Here is a 19,040-nt window from a genome sequence, read left to right on the forward strand (position 1 = left end):
ATTTGATGGAGGTAGACACTTAGGGGCATATTTACAATAACTGGCGCATCTCTGCAAATCTGCAGGGATGCGCCAGTTATTGTGCGCCACAGCTCTGCCATCATGGATGCGCCGCATTTACAATGTGGCGCACCATGGTTAAAAAACGGCACAGATGCGTCACGCATTTGTGCCGTAAAATTGATGCATTGCTGGAGTTGCGTCGCAAGCGCGACGCAGCTCCAGCAATGCTCCGGGGCCCTATCTAGTTAATGCTGTGTCAATCCTTACGCCTGCTTTAGGCAGGCGCAGGGTTTTGACGCAGCATGGGCCTAAAAGTGACTGAGTGAAATCTTGTAGATTTCACTCAGCCACTTTTAGGAGGCGTTCCTGCGCCGGAAAGACCCCCCTGCACAGGAACGCCTACATGTGGCGCAGGGCATTACAACATGACGCATCTCGCAGATGCGTCACGTTGTAAGTACCGCCGCACCATGGAGCAGGATTTTTCGCCGCCACTGCGTCACAAAAGTGACGCAACGGCGGCGTAAATGAGGCGCAAGGGGCTTGTAAATCTGCCCCTTAGTTTCCAATTTATACAGAGCCATGTCAGTAAATAAGCCTAGGACCATATTTCGGGCTAGAAAAGCATGGGAGGAAGAACTGGGTACACCGCTAGAAGACACACAATGAAAAGGTATTGGCGCACTTGTTAAGAAAGGGATGAGCAATGCTCTGTTTAAATTAGTGCATTTTAATTATATACACTGCACATATGTCACCTGCTTCTACATAGACCACATAGACTAAATCCCAACAAAACTGACGGATGCCACCGATGTCAGGGTAGACCTGCAACCTTCCCTCACTTGGCCTGGCCCTGGCCCTGCCCCTCAGTGCATGCTCATTGCGAGTTAGTAGTCAGGTGATTGGAGAGTATTGAGGATATAGAAGTGAAATTGCACCTGGACACCTGTCTCTTGGAGACGGTCAGGAAACGAAAGGGCAGGAAAATGGAATGAAAACTATGCCACTAACCCTGCTGCTAGTGAAACAACGGGTTGCCATCTCGTGGATGAATCCGTTTAGGCACAGCGAACAGGGATGGATGAAAGATGTACCAAAATGAGCAGTGGCCGATGAGGGTTGGCGCCATCACTGTAGGAGGGATGACTACACCGAGGAGGATTTGCAAACATGGTAGCGGATCCTTACTAGATTTTGGGAGGTTGAGGAGGGTTCTGCAAACGGCAGGTAGGATTCAGTGTGCTAAGCTCTAAGGGCAAACGTAGGGAGGGGGGCAAATATCTGGAAGAGAAGGATTATCAGGTGATTTTTCTTACTGTGATATTCTGTACACAATTGTCCCTCAAAGTGGAATTACTGCAGTTTTTATGGCATATATGGAATGCTGGCTTAATCTTGTGAATTCGTTATTAGTTCACTGTTTGTAATGTACCGACTGATTTAATAAAAAATAAATACATTCTTCTTTTTTTTAAACATGGTTATTTGAATGGTTATTGGTTTCTGAAGATGCTTATTTTTAATATGTGGTTAACGGTCATGTGAGTGATTGGCCTTTTTAGTGCGATGACCTCTGATAAAAACAACAGGGTTTCCCGTTGTTTTGGTGACCCCTTGACAAAGCCAATAGGCTTGTTTTATTTAAAGTGATTCCCCACTTATATTGTGATGTTCTATCTGGTATATGTGAGGGGGTACTGTGAGTTCAGGGGTCATAGCCCTTTCGGGGATCAAATGTAATTTCAGAAAGTCATGTAAGGTATTTCTAGCTGTTTTATAACTATATAAGTGTAAGTTAATACATAGTATTTAGTGGTGTGTGTCCAATAAATGTAGTTTTCCTTTTCCAAAGCAAAAGCACTGACTGGATAATCATTATCGAGTGTTATTATCGTGTACCAGTGAATTGTGATTAATAGCCCACCTCACCTTCATTGAGTAGCCCTTGGACTGCTCTGCTTTGCTTTCATGAGAGAGTCAAGTGCTACCGGGGATGCTTGGTCCCCAATAGTGGGACCTAGCACTTTGCGCAGGCCTCACATCATGCACAGCTAATAAACAGATTTCTGACAACCTAACAGTATGACTCTCATGTTAGCAACATCTTCAACTCCTGCAGCATGCCTACATCAAACCTACATGCAGTTAACAGCCAAACACTCCACTCCACTCTAAGCTACTCCACACCACTTTACTCTACTCTACGCCACTCCACGCCACTCCACTGTATGACACTCCACTAAACTGTACAACACTCTACTCGACATATTGACACTACTCTCTGCAACTCCACTCAGCTCCACTGAATGTCATACAACTCCATTCCATTCTATTGCACTGCACTTTATGACATTTCATGCCACTCCACTTTATGCCACTCTACTCTATGCCACTCTATGCCACTCCACTCTACTAGACTCCACTCCACTCTATGCCACTCCATTAAACTCCACTGCCACTCCACTCTACGACATTCTACTCTATTAATTCACATTCTATGCCACTACACTTTAAGCCACTCAACTCCACCCTACACCTCTCCACTCCATAGACTCCACGACGCTCCATTCCACTCTATGCCACTCAATTCTACACCACTCCACTCTTCGACTCTCCAGTCTACAAGACTTTACTCCCCTCTATGCCACTCCTCTCTACAACACTCAACTCCATTCTATGCCACTCCCCTCTCTGACACTTCACTCTACATCACTCCACTCTGCACCACTCCACTCTACAACAATCTATGATACTCATTGCTACTGCACTCTATACCACTCCCCTTTACTCCACTCTATAGCATTCTACTCTATGCCACTCCATCCTACTCCACACTAGTCCCCTCTACGCCACTCTCCTCTATGACACTCTGTTCCAGTCTGCACCCCTCCACTCTGCGACACTCTAATCCACTCCACTCTACACCACTCCATTTACACCATTCTATCTCCTTCCATTCTCTGCCACTCCGCTATATGACACTTTACACTACTCCACTATATGACTCTCTATGCCTCTATCCTCTCTACAACATTCTAGTCCACTCTACGCCACTCTAATCTACGCCACACTACTTCACTTTACAACACTCCACTACTCTCTACACTACTACCCTACACTCCACCCCACTCTAAGCCACTGTACTCCACTCTATGCAACTCCACTTTACGACACTCCAATTTACGAAACTCTAATCTACATAACGCCACTCCACTCCATGCCACTAACTGAACAGCAGCCACACTGGTGTATAACATGGCTCAGACACATTGGCATAGCCAATAGCTCTCTCATACATGAGATCTAATGGCTTTTTCAATGCTTGTCTGTCTGCAGTATTCCTTTAGTTGGAAAGTTGTGCTAGTGCAGTTTGTACCTTATGATGAAGCAATGTCAAAACAATATTGTATACTAGGCCCAAACTATATCACTGCCTGAGTAAAAACAAGGAGACGTACCTGGTTGTTCTTCTACAGGCCACTGATTTCTATGACAGAAAATAGCTTCTAAATTCTCGATGCTATTTTTAAGGGATTCCGCGTTTTTAAAACACTGCAGTCGGTCATCGTATTCAGTGCTCTGCATCACTGCATCAAAAACAATTAGTGGTCAGTATAAAACTTTATACCATAAATCTCCATTTAAAAAACACAAGGGAATCATAATAATATAACAGCTCAACGATAATTGTGTCATAATCTAGAAGTTTGCTACGTGAGTCCTTAGAATTCTGCATTATTGTAGGAGTGAGTAATTAGAGATTGTGAGAGGGAGTAGTAGTGAATCAGCAGTGTAGTTATCAATGGCCCAGACTCAGTGAGTGAAAAAGGGTGACTGTGTTTAAGTGTGTTTGTAAGTGAGAATGAGAACCACTCACAATGAGTGTGTTTGTGTAAGATTAACAATGAGGGTGGGTGAGTAAGAATGAGTAAGGGATAGAATGTGAGTTCGAGTGAGTGAGTGAGGGGAAGGTTAGTAAATGTAAGAGGGAATGAGGATGAGTGAGGGAAATTTTGGAAAAAATGGGGTGAACTGACTGAACTCCTGACAGACATTACATTCCACAACATTCAAAGATCACCAGTCACCACTGGATGGTGTACCTTTTAATCTGCTTGCCTTCAAATTGGCAATGTTTCACATAAGATTTAAATAAATGAAGTAGTTGTTTTGTAACCAAACAATTTTTACTTTACATCACACCGACATAATAGGAACAATAACTGTTTGTATCCATCGCACATAGCATGTTTCCCTCTATGCATCTAGTCAACATTTGTGTACCAAATATTTCAGAGTCCTTGAGCCATAGTGATAGAACTTTAAAGATGAAAGTATAGAAAAACTTCCATTCACCACATGTAGCATAGTTAATCAGAATTCACACCAATTATTTTGTTTAACAATGATGTGACACAGATATTGTCAAATAACATGATTCTTATGTTATGTGATCGACTTGGAATACACCATTACCTGTATATGTTAATGAAGGCGCAACATTTCATAAAATGCTTTACTGTACAAGGGTTGGCCCTGGTGAACCTGGCTTCTCATTACACTTTGTCTTTAGACCCAATTTCAGGAGAAAGCCTACAGCCTAGGGATTATATTTTTTCTTCATTAAAGGTGTGTTCGTAGATCATACTATTTGTTAGACCTGGTATCATTGGCATGAGTCTCCCTTCCATTTTTTACTGCTTGCCTCCGCTGTTTTTGATCTGTTTTGCTGGTTAGATGCTTTGGGCACTGTGCCACTGCTACCTATTCAGTGCCACAGTGCTAGTGCTCCCTATGTTAAATTGATGTATTGATTAGTGGCTCCATGATTGGGTTATTTGATTTACTTGTCCGACCCTAGTACAGTGCACCATGTGTGCCCAGGGCTTGTAAATCAAATGCTGCTTGTGGGCTTGCAGCAATGGTTGTGCCACCCACGGAAACAGCTTGTAAAGTGTGTCTCAGACCTGCCATTGCAAAGCCTGTGTGCAGTCTAGTACTGCCATGTCGACTTGGTAAGTGCACCCACTTGCCAGTACCTAAACCTTCCCTTTTCTTCATATCAGACACCCCTAAGGTAGGCCCAGTGCAGGGTGCATTGTACGTATAAGGTAGGACATACCCTGGTGTGTGTGGCATGTCCAAATAGTGAATTACAGCCATTTTTGTTTATCACTATTGCATTGATTATAACATCTTATAATTCTAGTTGACCCAGAGAACATGGTAGAAATTTGAATGTAGTATGCCTGAACTCAGACTGATAAAATACATCTTTTAGTGAAGTTGGTTTTAACATTCTGTGTTTGAAAATACCACTTTCAGAAAGTAGATATTTTCTTGCCTAACCATCCAGCCTGCCTCTGCTTGCTTGTGTATTGTGTGTCTGGTTTTATGAGTGACAGGGGCTGGGGGATTCCAGGAGACAGGGTGAGTCAGCACAAGGCGGAATAGACCTATTTGCATGCCGATGGGTGGAAGGAGTAGCACCTAGGTCGAATAGGGCTGTGCCTGCCTTCCCCAATGCTGGCTCCACCTCCTGCGGTGTGTCTGATGACACTGGCCCACCCTGCCATAGGAAAGCAGGATTCATGTAAACAAAGTGCTCTAGGACTGCACAGAACTGGTTTGGACTGGGTGAAGGACCCTCTGCCTTCAGAGGACAAAGGATTTTGCAATATAAATATTGGGGCCCAGACCCCAGAACTTTAGATCACTTCTGGAACAACAAGACAAATCTCTGCCAAGGAGAAGAACCAAGGAAGCTATAGGAGTTGTACTGCCCCCTGCCAGTGTGCTGTGTTGCTGGGTTGGCCTACAGTGGTGTCTTCAGTGCCAAGGAGAGGAGAAGGAACTTCTAAAGGACTTTCATCATCTTACAGAATATTACTCCAAGGCCTTGATTTGAGCTTGTCTCCTGACCGAAGTCTCAGGGATACCCGACTTCACCCCTTCTGTTTGCCTACATCTGGAACTTTCTGTTCTAGCGGCTACAGAACGAATTCTGCAACACTGACGCAGGCGAGCGATGCAGTCATCTGCATCAAAGCCGTGAGCACTGCTCCGACTTGCAACGTAGACCCGACGCCGGCAGCCGTGCCACATCGACACCAGCAAGCAACATCGTAAGCCTGCCATAGCCGCGACGCTGCTCCGACTTGGGACGCTGGCCGATACCTGCTACTGTGCCGCATCGACTCCGAAGCCAACATCATCGCGGAGCCACTCGTCGACATGAGTGGTCAATAATCCATCAACATCATACGGAACCATGGTTTCAGCGCCATTGTGACGACACCTCCTCTCTGGTCAGGAATCAACGCCTCCCCTGCCTGCGCAAGGATCCAAGACACTGACGCATCATCTCCCCTGGAGTAAGAAACCAATGCCGCAACGCGCCAATGACGCCGCACCTCCCTGATGCCGTGAGCTGTCTTTATTTTCACGTTTCCCAGGTACTGTTCTCTGTGGGTCTGTTTTGACTCCGGGCTTTGGAATTTCTTTGACCTCGACGTCGTGATAACTCCAGTTGGGTCTATCTGTTGCTAAAGACTATTTTTAAGTGAATAACCTACTTTTGAACTATTTCTACCATCTTGAAGAATTATTATTGATTACAGTTTTGCGGATTTTTGCTGTTTATGGTCTTGTGATAAGTCTATATAAAGAATACTTATTTTTATAAAACCTGTGTTGTGTCCATCTGTAGTATTTTCACTGAATTACAGTATGTATTCACAAATGCTTAACACACTGCCTCTGAGATAAGCCTGTCTACTTGTGCCAAGCTACCAAGGGGGTGAGCAGGGGTTATCCAGTAGTGTAATCCCCTTTCCCTGACTTAGAAGCAAGGGTCCCTATTTGGTCAAAGGTGTATACCATTGCCAACTAGAGACCCCCAGTTCTAACATTGTTGGTCAGCGGTGAGGAGTTGGACTTGCGTTTGTGACTCATTTACAATGATTGGTGTACACTACTAGTGAGTGCAAACCAAACGCGACCACATACTTTTTTGGTAGAATTTTTTTTTCCTTGGACTGTTATTTTCCCTGAGAACTGACCAATTCTTACTACCATAAGTAAACCAGCATCTGTTGCATCTATGGATCTAGGGCCATATGTAGGTGGCCCAAATACTAGTTGGTAACAGTGAAATTCGGTAAATTTCACCATTACTCACCGGTATATAGGCATGCGCGATGTAGGGAAGGAATCAGTAATAGTAAATACCGATTCCTTATTACAGATTTCTAATTTACCGAATCGGAATTACAAGAAACGGTAAAAACGATAAAAGAGATGTAGGAAAATTCGGTAATACCGAATTTCATGAAATTCAGTATTTAGGAGTCGGTAATTAACACTGACTGAAAGCAGGTGGTAATCAGGTGCAGTGTATATAAGCAATCCCAAAATGTAACAGTGTGATCACTATAACGGCCTTTTATGTAATTTCAAGGCGGCTACGGCTACAGGCAGCAGGATTGAGGATCTGGAGACGGGAGGAGCGCGTTTACAGACTGCGCATCGCACTCTTCCAACTGACTGAGGCTGAAATCCATGAAAGGTACAGACTACACCCCCACACCATCCTGGACCTGATAAGGGACCTGCACCTACTCCTGGAGCATCCAACACCAAGGGCGCACGCCATACCACCACATGTGCAGGTGCTCTGTAGCCTACACCTACTTGCATCTGGCAGTTACCAGGGGGTGATAGCTGCGGTAGGTGGGGTGTCACAGAGTTGCCTGTCCCGTTTCTTCAAGAAGTTCCTGGACGCTATGATGCAGAGAATGCATCACTACATAAGCTTCCCAAACACACAGGCGGAACTGCTGAAAACCAAGACAGACTTTTACCAAATGGCACAGTTCCCGCATGTCATAGGGTGCATTGATGGGACACACATTCCAATTTGCCAACCTTCAGCCACTGAGTATATCTACAGGAACCGAAAATCCACCCACTCCATAAATGTGCAGGTAATCTGCGATGCAGCCAACAGGATGTATGACGTTACAACGCATGCTTTTACCACGCATGCTGTTACAACGCAAGTATTACAACGCAAACCTTTACAACGCATAGCGCTTTGGGGTGCTGGATAGTGATTCGTTTAATTTACTATTCCAAATCCAGTCCCCGTGGACACTAGGGAAGTTGTTGGATAGTAAATTAAAACTATTCCCTATCCTAGAGCGCCCCCCAGTGTAATGCGCTGTAAAGGTTTTCGTTGTAATACTTGCGTTGTAACAGCACTGCGTGGTAAACGTTTCGTTGTAAAGGATGTTTCCCGCAGCCAACATAATCATCGACATTGTGGCCAAATTTCCAGGGAGCACCGACGACTCATACATTTTTCAGAACAGTGGGATCTACACATGCCTGGCTGTGTGAGAATTTGTAGAAGTCTACCTGCTAGGTAAATCACTGTGACACACCCTGATGGATACTGCAGATTAATGTGTTGATGTTTGTGATTAATGGCACTCACTTTCTCACCTAGGTGATAGTGCTTATGCTGTGCTGTCATTTATCCTCACTCCCTACCTAAACCCATCAACCCCGAGTGAGAGACGATACAATGTGGCACACGAATCAACACGCAACGTTGTGGAGCGCACGTTTGGACTATTTAAAAGCAGGTTCAGCTGCCTCCACAAAAGCGGAGGCGCCCGTCAGTACACACCCATCATCTGCTGCAAAATCATTGCAACTGGTGCTATGCGGCACAACCTTGCCACTAAGAAAGGAACACAAGTTGAATTAACGGACTCAGAGGACGATGATGATGACATCACACGCAACTATTTTTGAGTAAGTAAGGAGACACATTCAGTTGTTGCATTTGAATGACGTAGTTTAATTTTGGGGCACTAAGCCACTACACAAAGGGCTCAACTTGCCAGTCCTATTTGTGACAACCCTAAGAGGATGTCGTGGGTAAGTCACCCAATAAAGTACACAAAGTGTGGGCTGCACTAACGCCTGAAGCCACGCGCAACACTGCTGGATTCACTCAGCAGACTGTCTTCACTGCCAATGGATCCAGTGCCAGCCCCATGACGCCTGCTGCTCCTCCTGGTCTCAGTTGCAGTGGCGTTATGCTGCTGCGACTGGTCGTCTCCTCAGTGTCCCCCACATCACCTGCACCAGTATTGGCAGCCTGAGTTGTTAGGAGCACTTCAAGTGCAGTTGTGACTTTGACAAGCCCCCTAGAGACATCATGGCTGCACTGTACCATCCCTTCCTGCATGGCACGGAGCGCCTGCAGAGCAGAGAAGTAGTAGTTGAGAGGAGGTTCACCGCCTTTGTATGGTTTTCCATCTTCTGCCTCTCACTGTGCCGTGCCATCCTGTCCTCATCAAGTTTGCTGCACAGCAGCATCACAGACTGGGACATGTCCTTCATGCCCTCAGCCATCCCCTTCATGCCCTCAGCTAGCGTGGAGGTCATAGTGGTGATACCCTTCTCAATGTTATGCATGTTACTATTCAGGTGTCTCATTTGCCGCTGTACAGACTGTATTGCCTTCCCTTGCAGGCCCTGAACCTTGACCATGTTTGCCTCCAGCCCTGCAAATACATCATTGTCCTTACCCTGCAAAGGTGGACTGGGTTCCCTAGCCCTGCGGCGTCTGGCACCTGTGTGCGCTCTCCCTGAGGTGGACTGCGACCCTGCATTACTGCCATCCACTGGCACAGTCGAGATTTCTCCACCCCTGTTGTCTTCCAAGGACGACTCCATCTCTTGGAGAGTGGCAACTGCATGCCTCCTGGGTCTTGCCACTGCCGGTGGTGTTGCTGCTGGTGATGCTGGCAGTGGTGGTGATGCTGACAGTGGCGGTGATGCTGGTGGTGGTGGTGTGGTGTGCCCTGCACTTGCACTGGCCTCCTCCGATCTCTCCTTCCGGGGTGCCCTTCCTGCCTTGTCTTGTGCAGACCTCCGCGATGTCTTGCCTGTGGACAGAAATTGTACATTAGCTCACTAGTCTGGCAGCCCTACGTAGCAATAATACATTTTCATTTCAGGCACACTATCTTTCTGTCCTCTGCTTGCTTATCACTGATGTGTGTCACATGTCTTGGTGTTCAGTGGGATGACTGTTATGATATGTGTTCCACTGACTACATCTCCCATAATGCATTGCTGGTGATTAATAATACCTGTACTGGAGTGGGATTCACACAGCCTCATTGGGGAATGAGGATAGGGAATGGGGGCGCAGATTGGTGTGCATGTTTCTTACCTGTTTTTTTTGGCAGCTCTGGCTGAGCTGTCTGCATCCTCGATTTTGCAAACGCTGTCAGGCTCTATGGTGGACTCCACCAGCTGTTCAAGTGCAGTCAGTTCAGGTGCCCTGTTTTATCCTCATTTTGTCTGGATGGCTTGTTTTTTCCTCTCAGCCATCTTCTTTTTGGTGATGCTTCTGAAATCATACCACCTCTTTTTTAACACTTCAATTTCCCGGTTGGTCACTCCTATGGCATTCACTTGTGCCTGTATTCCCAGCCAGATCTTCCTTTTCTCTGATTCAGTCACTTGCATGGACTGTTTCCCAAACAGCTTTGAATGTTGTTTGGCCACCTCCTCAATCAGGACCTGGAGCTCCCTTTCACTGAATTTTAACTTTATATTCCTTTCAGCACCTTCTTTGTCTGTCTCCTTGTCAGCCATTGTACGGGTTTTACAGGAAAAGTTCTCCCAGTGGCTCCTGTGTTCTCCTCAGCACTCCCAGCCTCTCCAGAAGGTTCTGATTCAGTGCACCTGCATGGGTGTGCCCACTTCCTGGTTGGGAGGTGGGGTGGATGCACAGGACTGGCTGATTCCTCAATTGCTGGTGTTTGGAACTACCGATTCAGTATTTACCGATTCAGTAATACAGATTCAGTAATACCGATCGGTATTAAGGAATCGGTAATGTATTATTTCCGATTTTTACCGAATCGATAACAAATACCGATTTTTTACCTACATAGGAGATTCTGATTTCTTAATACCGAATCGGTAAAATTCAATATTAAGAATTCAGAATTTCTATTTTACCTACATATGGCCCCTAGATTTTGAGGAAGAGAGGTTGGAAACCTACACTGAAACAGCTCAAGCAGCTCTGCTGAAAATTAAAAGTTGCTACACCAGGGATTTCCAAAAAGGATGACTACCAAAAGGCGCTGAGGGCCTGGGTAGAAGCAAGAAATACCCCTGAGTTGGTGGTGGAGCCAGCTGGGGATGCAGATGAGCAACCGGATAGGTCAGTGTTTTCAGACAGGGATGGGGGACAGTCCCCACCTGGCAGTAGCGTCTCTTCCAAAGGCCTGTCCCCCATAGAGCTGAAAGACAGAGACAGAAACAGGGTGCACAATCTGGAGATGGCTAAGCTTAAGATCGAGAGTCAGAGGGAATTAGAGAATAAGAGGTTGTCCTTGGAGAGAGAGAGAATGAGAATGGAACATCAGAGGATGTTGAGGGAGTTAGAGATCAAGGCAAAGGGCTTAGAGATCAGCCCCTCTGATGGCAGCGCACCATCTGTGCCTTCAGAAGGCAGGGTATATATCCCCAAAGATGTCATCAAAGATTTCCATAAGCATGAGGATGTTGGGCAGCGGTTTGCAGCCTATGAAATAGCAATGTTGGCCCACCGGGTCCTTGAGAAGGATTGGGGAGCTGGGTTGTGGGGCCGCTTTGTGAGTGAGGGGAGGGATACTTTGTTAGACCTACCCAGTGAGAATAGGATGTCTTATGCCCACATGAAGGAAGCCCTGATGACAAGGTATCGTTTGACCCCAGAACTCTATAGACAGAGATTTATGAACTGTAAGAAGCTGGAGGGAATCACTTGGGTAGAATATGTATCTTTCTTTTGCAGAGCTATCGATGGTTGGGTGAAGGTTAGCAAATTGGATACTTTTGAAGCGCTCTATGATTTGTTTGCATGGGAGCACTTGTCTGCTAATTGTTTTCCAGAGCTACGCCAGCACCTTATTGATAGCAAGTTGACTAACCCTAGGTAGCTTGCTGAGGAGGCGGACCGCTAGGTCAGTACTAGGGTCCATAAGGGTCCCCAGCAGAAGAGTGGGGGAGACACAGGTAAACAGAGGGAGTTCCAGAAAGGACCCCAAAGTAATTCCCAAGGGAACCAAGTGAAAGGTACCCATCCTCCCCCTGAGAAGAAGCAGGAGGCCCGATAGGTAAACCTGTTCAGAGGGGCCCCTACACGTGCTTTACGTGTGGTCAAGTGGGCCACCATTGTTATGATGCACAGTGTTCTCTGAAGAATTCCAAAGCACCACCATGTGCACCACCCCGTCAGAGGGCGAGTGTAGCCCTGGGGGGCAAGAGATGGGTGCCCAAGGTGGGTGGGGTCCCGCAGAGATGTCCCTTGTCTCTTTAGGAGACTTTGAGATGGTCCCTAAAGCTCAACTGCCTGATAACACTAAAAAATACAGGCAGTGGGTGACCATCAATGGCCATAGTGTGGGGGCTCTTAGAGACACCGGAGCCAGTGTGACAGCTGTCAGGTATCACTTGGTGTCTGAAGAGCAGGTGGTCCCAAATGCATTCTTCCCAGTTGTTGCCGCTGACAACACAGAGATCTACTGCAAGGTGGCTCAGGTTCCCTTTGAGTCGGGGGGTGTCTCTGGTACTCTTCAAGAAGCTGTGAACCCAGCCATGCCTGTTGACTGTCTGTTGGGCAATGATTTAGAAAGCTCCCCCATGGGATAAGGTGGAGAAGAAGGCTCATTCGGAGATATTAGATCGGCCTGAGTGAGCGTGTGTGACCACTCGGTCTATGGTAGCCAGTAAGGGTGTGCAAGAGATCCTGGAACCCGAAAGTATGGCCCAGGTACCTGCCTCAAAGAGAAGAGGTAGGGGCATGGGAAACCAGCTCCAATTGTTCCCAAGGTCCAGGAGGAGGCAGACCTTGAGGGGGATGCCCTGGAACCTACAGGGGGGCAAGTTGCTGAACTGGGGGACCTGCCTGAGCTAACCCATTAGCAGCAAGGAGGAGGCCCCTCCAGGGAGGAATTTTGGGCAGAGCAGAGGAAGTGCCCTTCTCTTGAGGGTTTGGGGTGACAGGCCTCAAACCAGGCAGCAGGTGATCAGTCTGGATCACATTGGATCTACTGGGAGAACGACCTCCTGTATAGCGAGCCTAAGGTTGCTGAGCCTGGGTCAGCCAGTGTGTTGGTGGTACCCCAGCACTTCAGAGCCTTCCTACTGGGTTTGGCTCATGATGTGCATTTAGCTGGACATCTGGGGCAGGACAAGACCTTTGAAAGGCTTGTCACCCACTTTTATTGGCCCCAGATGTGGACGAGTTCAGACACTCATTGTAGGACATGTCAAACTTGCTAGCCAAGTGGGAAAAGTGGAAGGAAGCAAAAGGATCCTCTCCAACCTTTCCCTGTAGTCAGTACTTTATTTGAACGAGTGGGCATTGATATAGTGGGGCCACTGGACCTCAAGACAGCCATGGGCAACAGGTTTATCCTGGTCTTGGTGGACCATGCTACCTGGTACCTGGAAGCCATCCCGCTCAGGACAGTGACGGCACCCGTTATGGGACGTGCATTGATGGGGATTTTCTCCTGTGTGGGGTTCCCCAGAAAGGTGGTGTCAGACCGTGATACCAACTTCATATCTAATTATATGAAGTCCCTGTGGCAGGAGTGCAGTGTTACATACAAGTTCACCACTCCTTACCACCCCCAAGGTAATGGGCTTGTTGAGAGAATCAACCGGACCCTTAAAGGCATGATTATGGGTCTTGAGGAACCTGTGAGGCATAAGTGGGATGTCCTCTTGCCATGCCTTCTTTTTGCTTACCGTGAGGTGCCACAGAAGTCCCTAGGGTTCAGTCCCTTTGAACTGCTGTATGGACACCAGGTAAGAGGACATTTGAGTCTGGTCAAGGAAGGCTGGGAGCAATCTCCCAGGAAACCTCCCCAGGATATATACAGTTACATGCTGGCCTTCAGGAACCAGACTCGGTGATTCAGACAACTCGCTCAGGCGAACCTGGAAGCCAGCCAGGAGGAAATAAAGCGGTGGTACAATCAGAATGCCACTCTGATTAAGCTTTAACCTGGACAGAAAGTTTGGGTCATGATCCCTGTGCAGCCGTATGCGCTCTAGGACAGGTGGACTGGACGATTTGAGGTGGTGGAGCGCAAGTGTGATGTCACCTATTTGGTGAACTTGCGGTATCCTAGGACCCCTTGCGGGTCCTGCATGTTAACCGCCTGAAGCCCCACTTAGAAATTCCGAAGTGGGCATGCTCCTAGCGACAGATGATGGAATGGAGGAGGAGACTGAGCCTCTTCCTGACCTCCTGTCTGCAACAGAGCAAGATGGGTCAGTGGATGGTGTTAGCCTCTCTGCCACACTGATCCCTGAACAGCAGCGAGATTGTCGCTAACTGCTGGGGCAATTCTCTGATTTGTTTTCCCTGGTTCCTGGTGTCACTGACTGGTGCGTTCATGATGCGGACACTGGGGACACTCTCCTGTGAAGCACAAGGCTTACAGAGTGACTGACAGGGTCAGAGCTTACATCAAGAAGGAGGTCTACAACATGTTTGCCTTAGGCGTGATTGAGTCCTCTAACAGTCCTTGGGCCAGCCCAGTGGTCTTGGTCCCAAAGGCTGCTGCGCCTGGTGCCACACCCAAACTCCAGTTCTGTGTGAACTACAGAGGACTCAATTCAGTCACCAGGACGTATGCGCACCCCACCCCCAGAGCTGATGAGCTTATTGATCAGTTAGCGGCTGCCCAGTACCTCAGCACGTTTGATTTAACGTCTGGGTACTGGCAGATCACCTTGACAAATGGGACCAAAGAGAGATCAGCATTCTCCACACCAGATGGGCACTACCAATTGCGGGTTATGCCCTTTGGGATGAAGAATGCCCCAGCCACCTTTCAGAGGTTGACCAACCAGGTGTTGGCTGGACTTGAGGATTTCAGTGCCGCCTACCTGGATGACATTGCAGTGCTGTTCTTTTACAGATTAATGAGGAGGGCCTAGACCAACCTTAAGCCTTCATCAGTAGGAGGCACTTCCAAAGGAACTGAGGTGGAGTGCAATTGAGCGTGAGGCATTTGCTGTGGTCTGGGCACGGAAGAAGTTCAGATCATACTTATTTTGGACTCACGTCCGGGTTCAGACAGACCACAGGCCCCTCAGATGGATGATGCAGATGAGGGGTGAAAACCCAAAGTTGTTGAGGTGGTCCATTTCCCTACAGGGGATGGACTTTACGGTGAAACACCGCCCTGGTACTGGACATGCCAATGATGATGGTCTGTCCAGATTTTTCCGCCTTATTGAAGAGAACTCCCAAGGGGAAGGGTAGTTCTCCCCACATTTCAGCTGGAGGGGACAGGTGTTAGACCTGGTATCATTGGCGTGAGTCTCCCTTCCATTTTTTTAATGATTGCCTCCTCTGTTTGCGATCTGTTTTGCTGGTTAGATGCTTCGGGCACTGCACCACTGCTATTCAATGCCACAGTGCAAGTGCTTCCTATGTTAAATTGATGTATTGATTAGTGGCTCCATGATTGGGTTATTTGATTTACTTGTCAGACCCTAGTACAGTGCACCATGTGTGCCCAGGGCTTGTAAATCAAATTATGCTGGTGGGCCTGCAGCACTGGTTGTGCCACCCACAGAAGCAGCATGTAAAGTGTGTCTCAGGCCTGCCATTGCAGAGCCTGTGTGCAGTCTAGTACTGCCATGTCAACTTGGTAAGTGCACCCACTTACCATTCCCTAAACCTTCCCTTTTCTTCATATCAGATAGCCCTAAGGTAGGCCCAAAGGCAGGGTGCAATGTAAGTATAAGGTAGGACATGCCCTGGTGTGTGCGGCATGTCCTAATTGTGAATTACAGCCATTTGTTTTCACTATTGCAAGGCTACCTGTTATCCATAGGCCAGAGTGGGCAGTTGATTATAACATCTTATAATCGTAACTGACCCAGGGAACATGGTAGAAATGGTAGAAATTCGAATTTAGTATGCCTGCACTCAGAATGATAAAATACATCTTTTAGTGAAGTTGGTTTTAACATTCTGTGTTTGAAAATACCACTTTTAAAAAGTAGGAATTTTCTTGCCTAACCATTCAGCCTGCCTCTACTAGCTTGCGTATTGTGTGTCTGGTGAGTGACAGGGACTAGGGGATTCCAGGAGGCAGGGTGAGTCAGCACAAGGCTGAATAGATCTATCTGCATGCCGATGGGAGGTACGAGTAGCACCTGGGTCGGAATAGGGCTGTGACTGCCTTCCACAATGCTGGCTCCACCTCCTGTGGTATGTCTGATGACCCTTGCCCACCCAGTCAAAGGTAAGCAGGAATCATGTAAACAAAGTGCTCCAGGACTGCACAGAACTGGTTTGGGCTGGGGACAGGACCCTCTGCCTTCAGAGGACAAAGGATTTTGCAGTATAAATATTGGGGCCCAGACCCCAGAACTTTAGATCACTTCTGGAACAACAAATCAAACCTCTGCCAAGGAGAAGAAACAAGGAAGCTGTAAGGAGTTGTACTTCCCCCTGCCAGTGTGCTGTGTTGGGGGGTTGGCCTACAGTGGTGTCTTCAGTGCCAAGGAGAGAAGAAGGAACTTCTAGAGGACTTTCATCATCTTGCAGAATATTACTCCAAGGGCTTGATTTGACCTTGCCACCTGACCAAAGTCTCAGGGATACCCGACTTTACCCCTTCTGTTTGCCTGCATCTGGAACTTGCTGTAATAGCTGCTACAAAAGGAATTCTGCAACACCGATGCCGGGGAGCGACGCCGTCATAGGCATTGAAGCTGTGAGAGCTGCTCCGACTTGCAACATAGACCTGACTCCGGCTGCCGTGCCACAGCGACGACAGCAAACTACATCGTAAGCCTGCCATAGCCGTGAGTGCTGCTCCGACTTGTGACGTTGGCCCGACGCCTGCTGCTGTGCTGCATCGACTCCGAAGCCGACATCATCGCGGAGCCAATCGTCAACATTGGTGGTCAAGAATCCATTGACATCGTGAAATTGTACGGAACCCTGGTTTTGGTGCCATTGTGACATCACCTCCTCTCTGGTCAGGAACCGACACCTCTCCTGCCTACTCAAGCATCCAGGACACCAATGCATCATCTCCCCCGAAATAAGGAACCAACGCCTCAACGTGCCAACGACGCCGCATCTCCCCGACTCCATGAGCTGTCTTTGTTTTCACGTTTCCCAGGTACTGTTCTGTGTGGGTCTGTTTAAACTCCGGGCCCGATGCTGCGCATCTCGAGGTCATAGCCGTACTTTGGTATTTCTTTGACCTCGACGTCGTGATAACTCCAGTTGGGGTTATCTGTTGCTAAAGACTATTTTTAAGTGAATAACCTACTTTTGAACTATTTCTACCATCTTGAAGAATTATTATTGATTACAGTATCGTGGATTTTTGTCGTTTATGGTCTTGTGATAAGTCTATATGAAGAATACTTATTTTTATAAAACCTGTGGTGTGTCCATCTGTAGTGTTTTCACTGTATTACTGTATGCATTCACAAATGCTTAATGCACTGCCTCTGAGATAAGCCTGTTTCCTCGTGCCAAGCTACCAAGGGGGTGAGCAGGGGTTATTCAGTAGTGTAATCCCCTTTCCCTGACTTAGAAGCAATGGTTCCTATTTCGTGAAAGGTGTATACCATTGCCAACTAGAGACCCCCAGTTCTAACAATAGTATTCTCAATAGTGGCTGAAAACTTCTCTCACATGCCTAACGTTTATTGCAACAAATGGGGAGAAAACCAAGATGTGCTCTAAATAATTAACCATGACTAAATCATGGGCTCATCTATAAATAAAAAAGCTAACCTCAATTCTTAACTCTGCAAAAAGGGGTGGGGCACATAGTAGTCATAAATACTGTGTGAACAGATCAACAACAAGCCTCGGATGATATCAAATAGAAAAAACATATTAAACAAATTCCACCAATAGGCCAAGGTGAACAGTGAAGAAGGAAAATACAATTAAACTAGAATTCATTATTTAATATTATTGGTCCAGGCTGTCTTTCTTGTTTGAAATAAGGATGTATCACACATTTATATGAATTATTTATACAATTGAAACAAATGCATATTTTTGATGGGATCTAGAGATAAAAAAGACACAAAAGAATGTGCAGTTATTATTTCAGGTGTTGTTTCTGAGAATGTTTTGGCAGATTACAAATCTTGAAAATACACATATTTCCCTGTAAAAGACCTCCACATTGTCATATCAATTATTTTGGCCTCGGTACCTTCTTGTTTTAGTTGAAGGATCCGATTAATGTTTTGCTATTCAGAACTCAATGTTTTCAAACTGAGGTCTGAAAAGATGTGATAGGAGAAATCCATCTAAATTACACCCAGACAAACCCCTGAACAGTTTTGTAATTTAGATTCTTTAAGACCAGTGATTTCTAAAAATATCCGAATTATACATGCAGGTCATCTTTGATTTAGATTTATTGATGAACGTTCTATGGGCTCGACTAGATGGAGATCTTCAACTGGTACTTTCAGCAGCATCTTATGTATCAGAAAAATAGCACAGCATTCTCAGGTATTCCCACTTCTGTAAAATGTGATAGGGAAGAACCTTCTTTCTTCTAAATCTTCCGTTTTAATTTACATATAGATTTCAAATTTGGCTAATCAAATGTTCCACTTTGATCAATTTCTTTGACGCACGCAAGCTTTCCTGCTGCGCTGCCCTACATCAAAAGAAAAGGGCAGGAATGTGCTGTATCTCTGAGATACAGTGCATTCCTGTCCTCTTCTAGTGTGCTGGCGCACAAATGGCTGCTTAGTGGCAATGCAGGCACCCTTGCACCATGGTGCAAAGATGCCTACGTTGAAATCATATTGTTTCGTACAGAAGGGACACCTTTCAGCACAAAAACAACCATTATGGCACCCGTGTGAGGGTAGACATTTGACACATTCCCAGGTTCACAGCATGTTGCAAATCTGGGAATGTGTTAAATGTCGTG

General features: G+C 46.6%; 1 protein-coding gene across 2 annotated transcripts in view; it reads right to left on the bottom strand.

Moving 5' to 3' along the window:
- The window catches only part of LOC144821810 (uncharacterized), a 336,838-nt gene that overhangs the window by 149,479 nt on the left and 168,319 nt on the right, over positions 1–19,040 (bottom strand). For both annotated transcript variants that reach the window (XM_078678984.1, XM_078678985.1), the window contains exons 4-5: positions 9,609–9,968; positions 3,465–3,593 (exon numbers count right to left, since the gene is read on the bottom strand). In XM_078678984.1, coding sequence (XP_078535110.1) covers positions 3,465–3,593; positions 9,609–9,968 — 489 coding nt within the window. The remainder of the gene's footprint in view (positions 1–3,464; positions 3,594–9,608; positions 9,969–19,040) is intronic.

This window comes from Lissotriton helveticus, chromosome 2_2 (assembly GCF_964261635.1).
Source record: "Lissotriton helveticus chromosome 2_2, aLisHel1.1, whole genome shotgun sequence".
Lineage (NCBI taxonomy): Eukaryota > Metazoa > Chordata > Amphibia > Caudata > Salamandridae > Lissotriton > Lissotriton helveticus.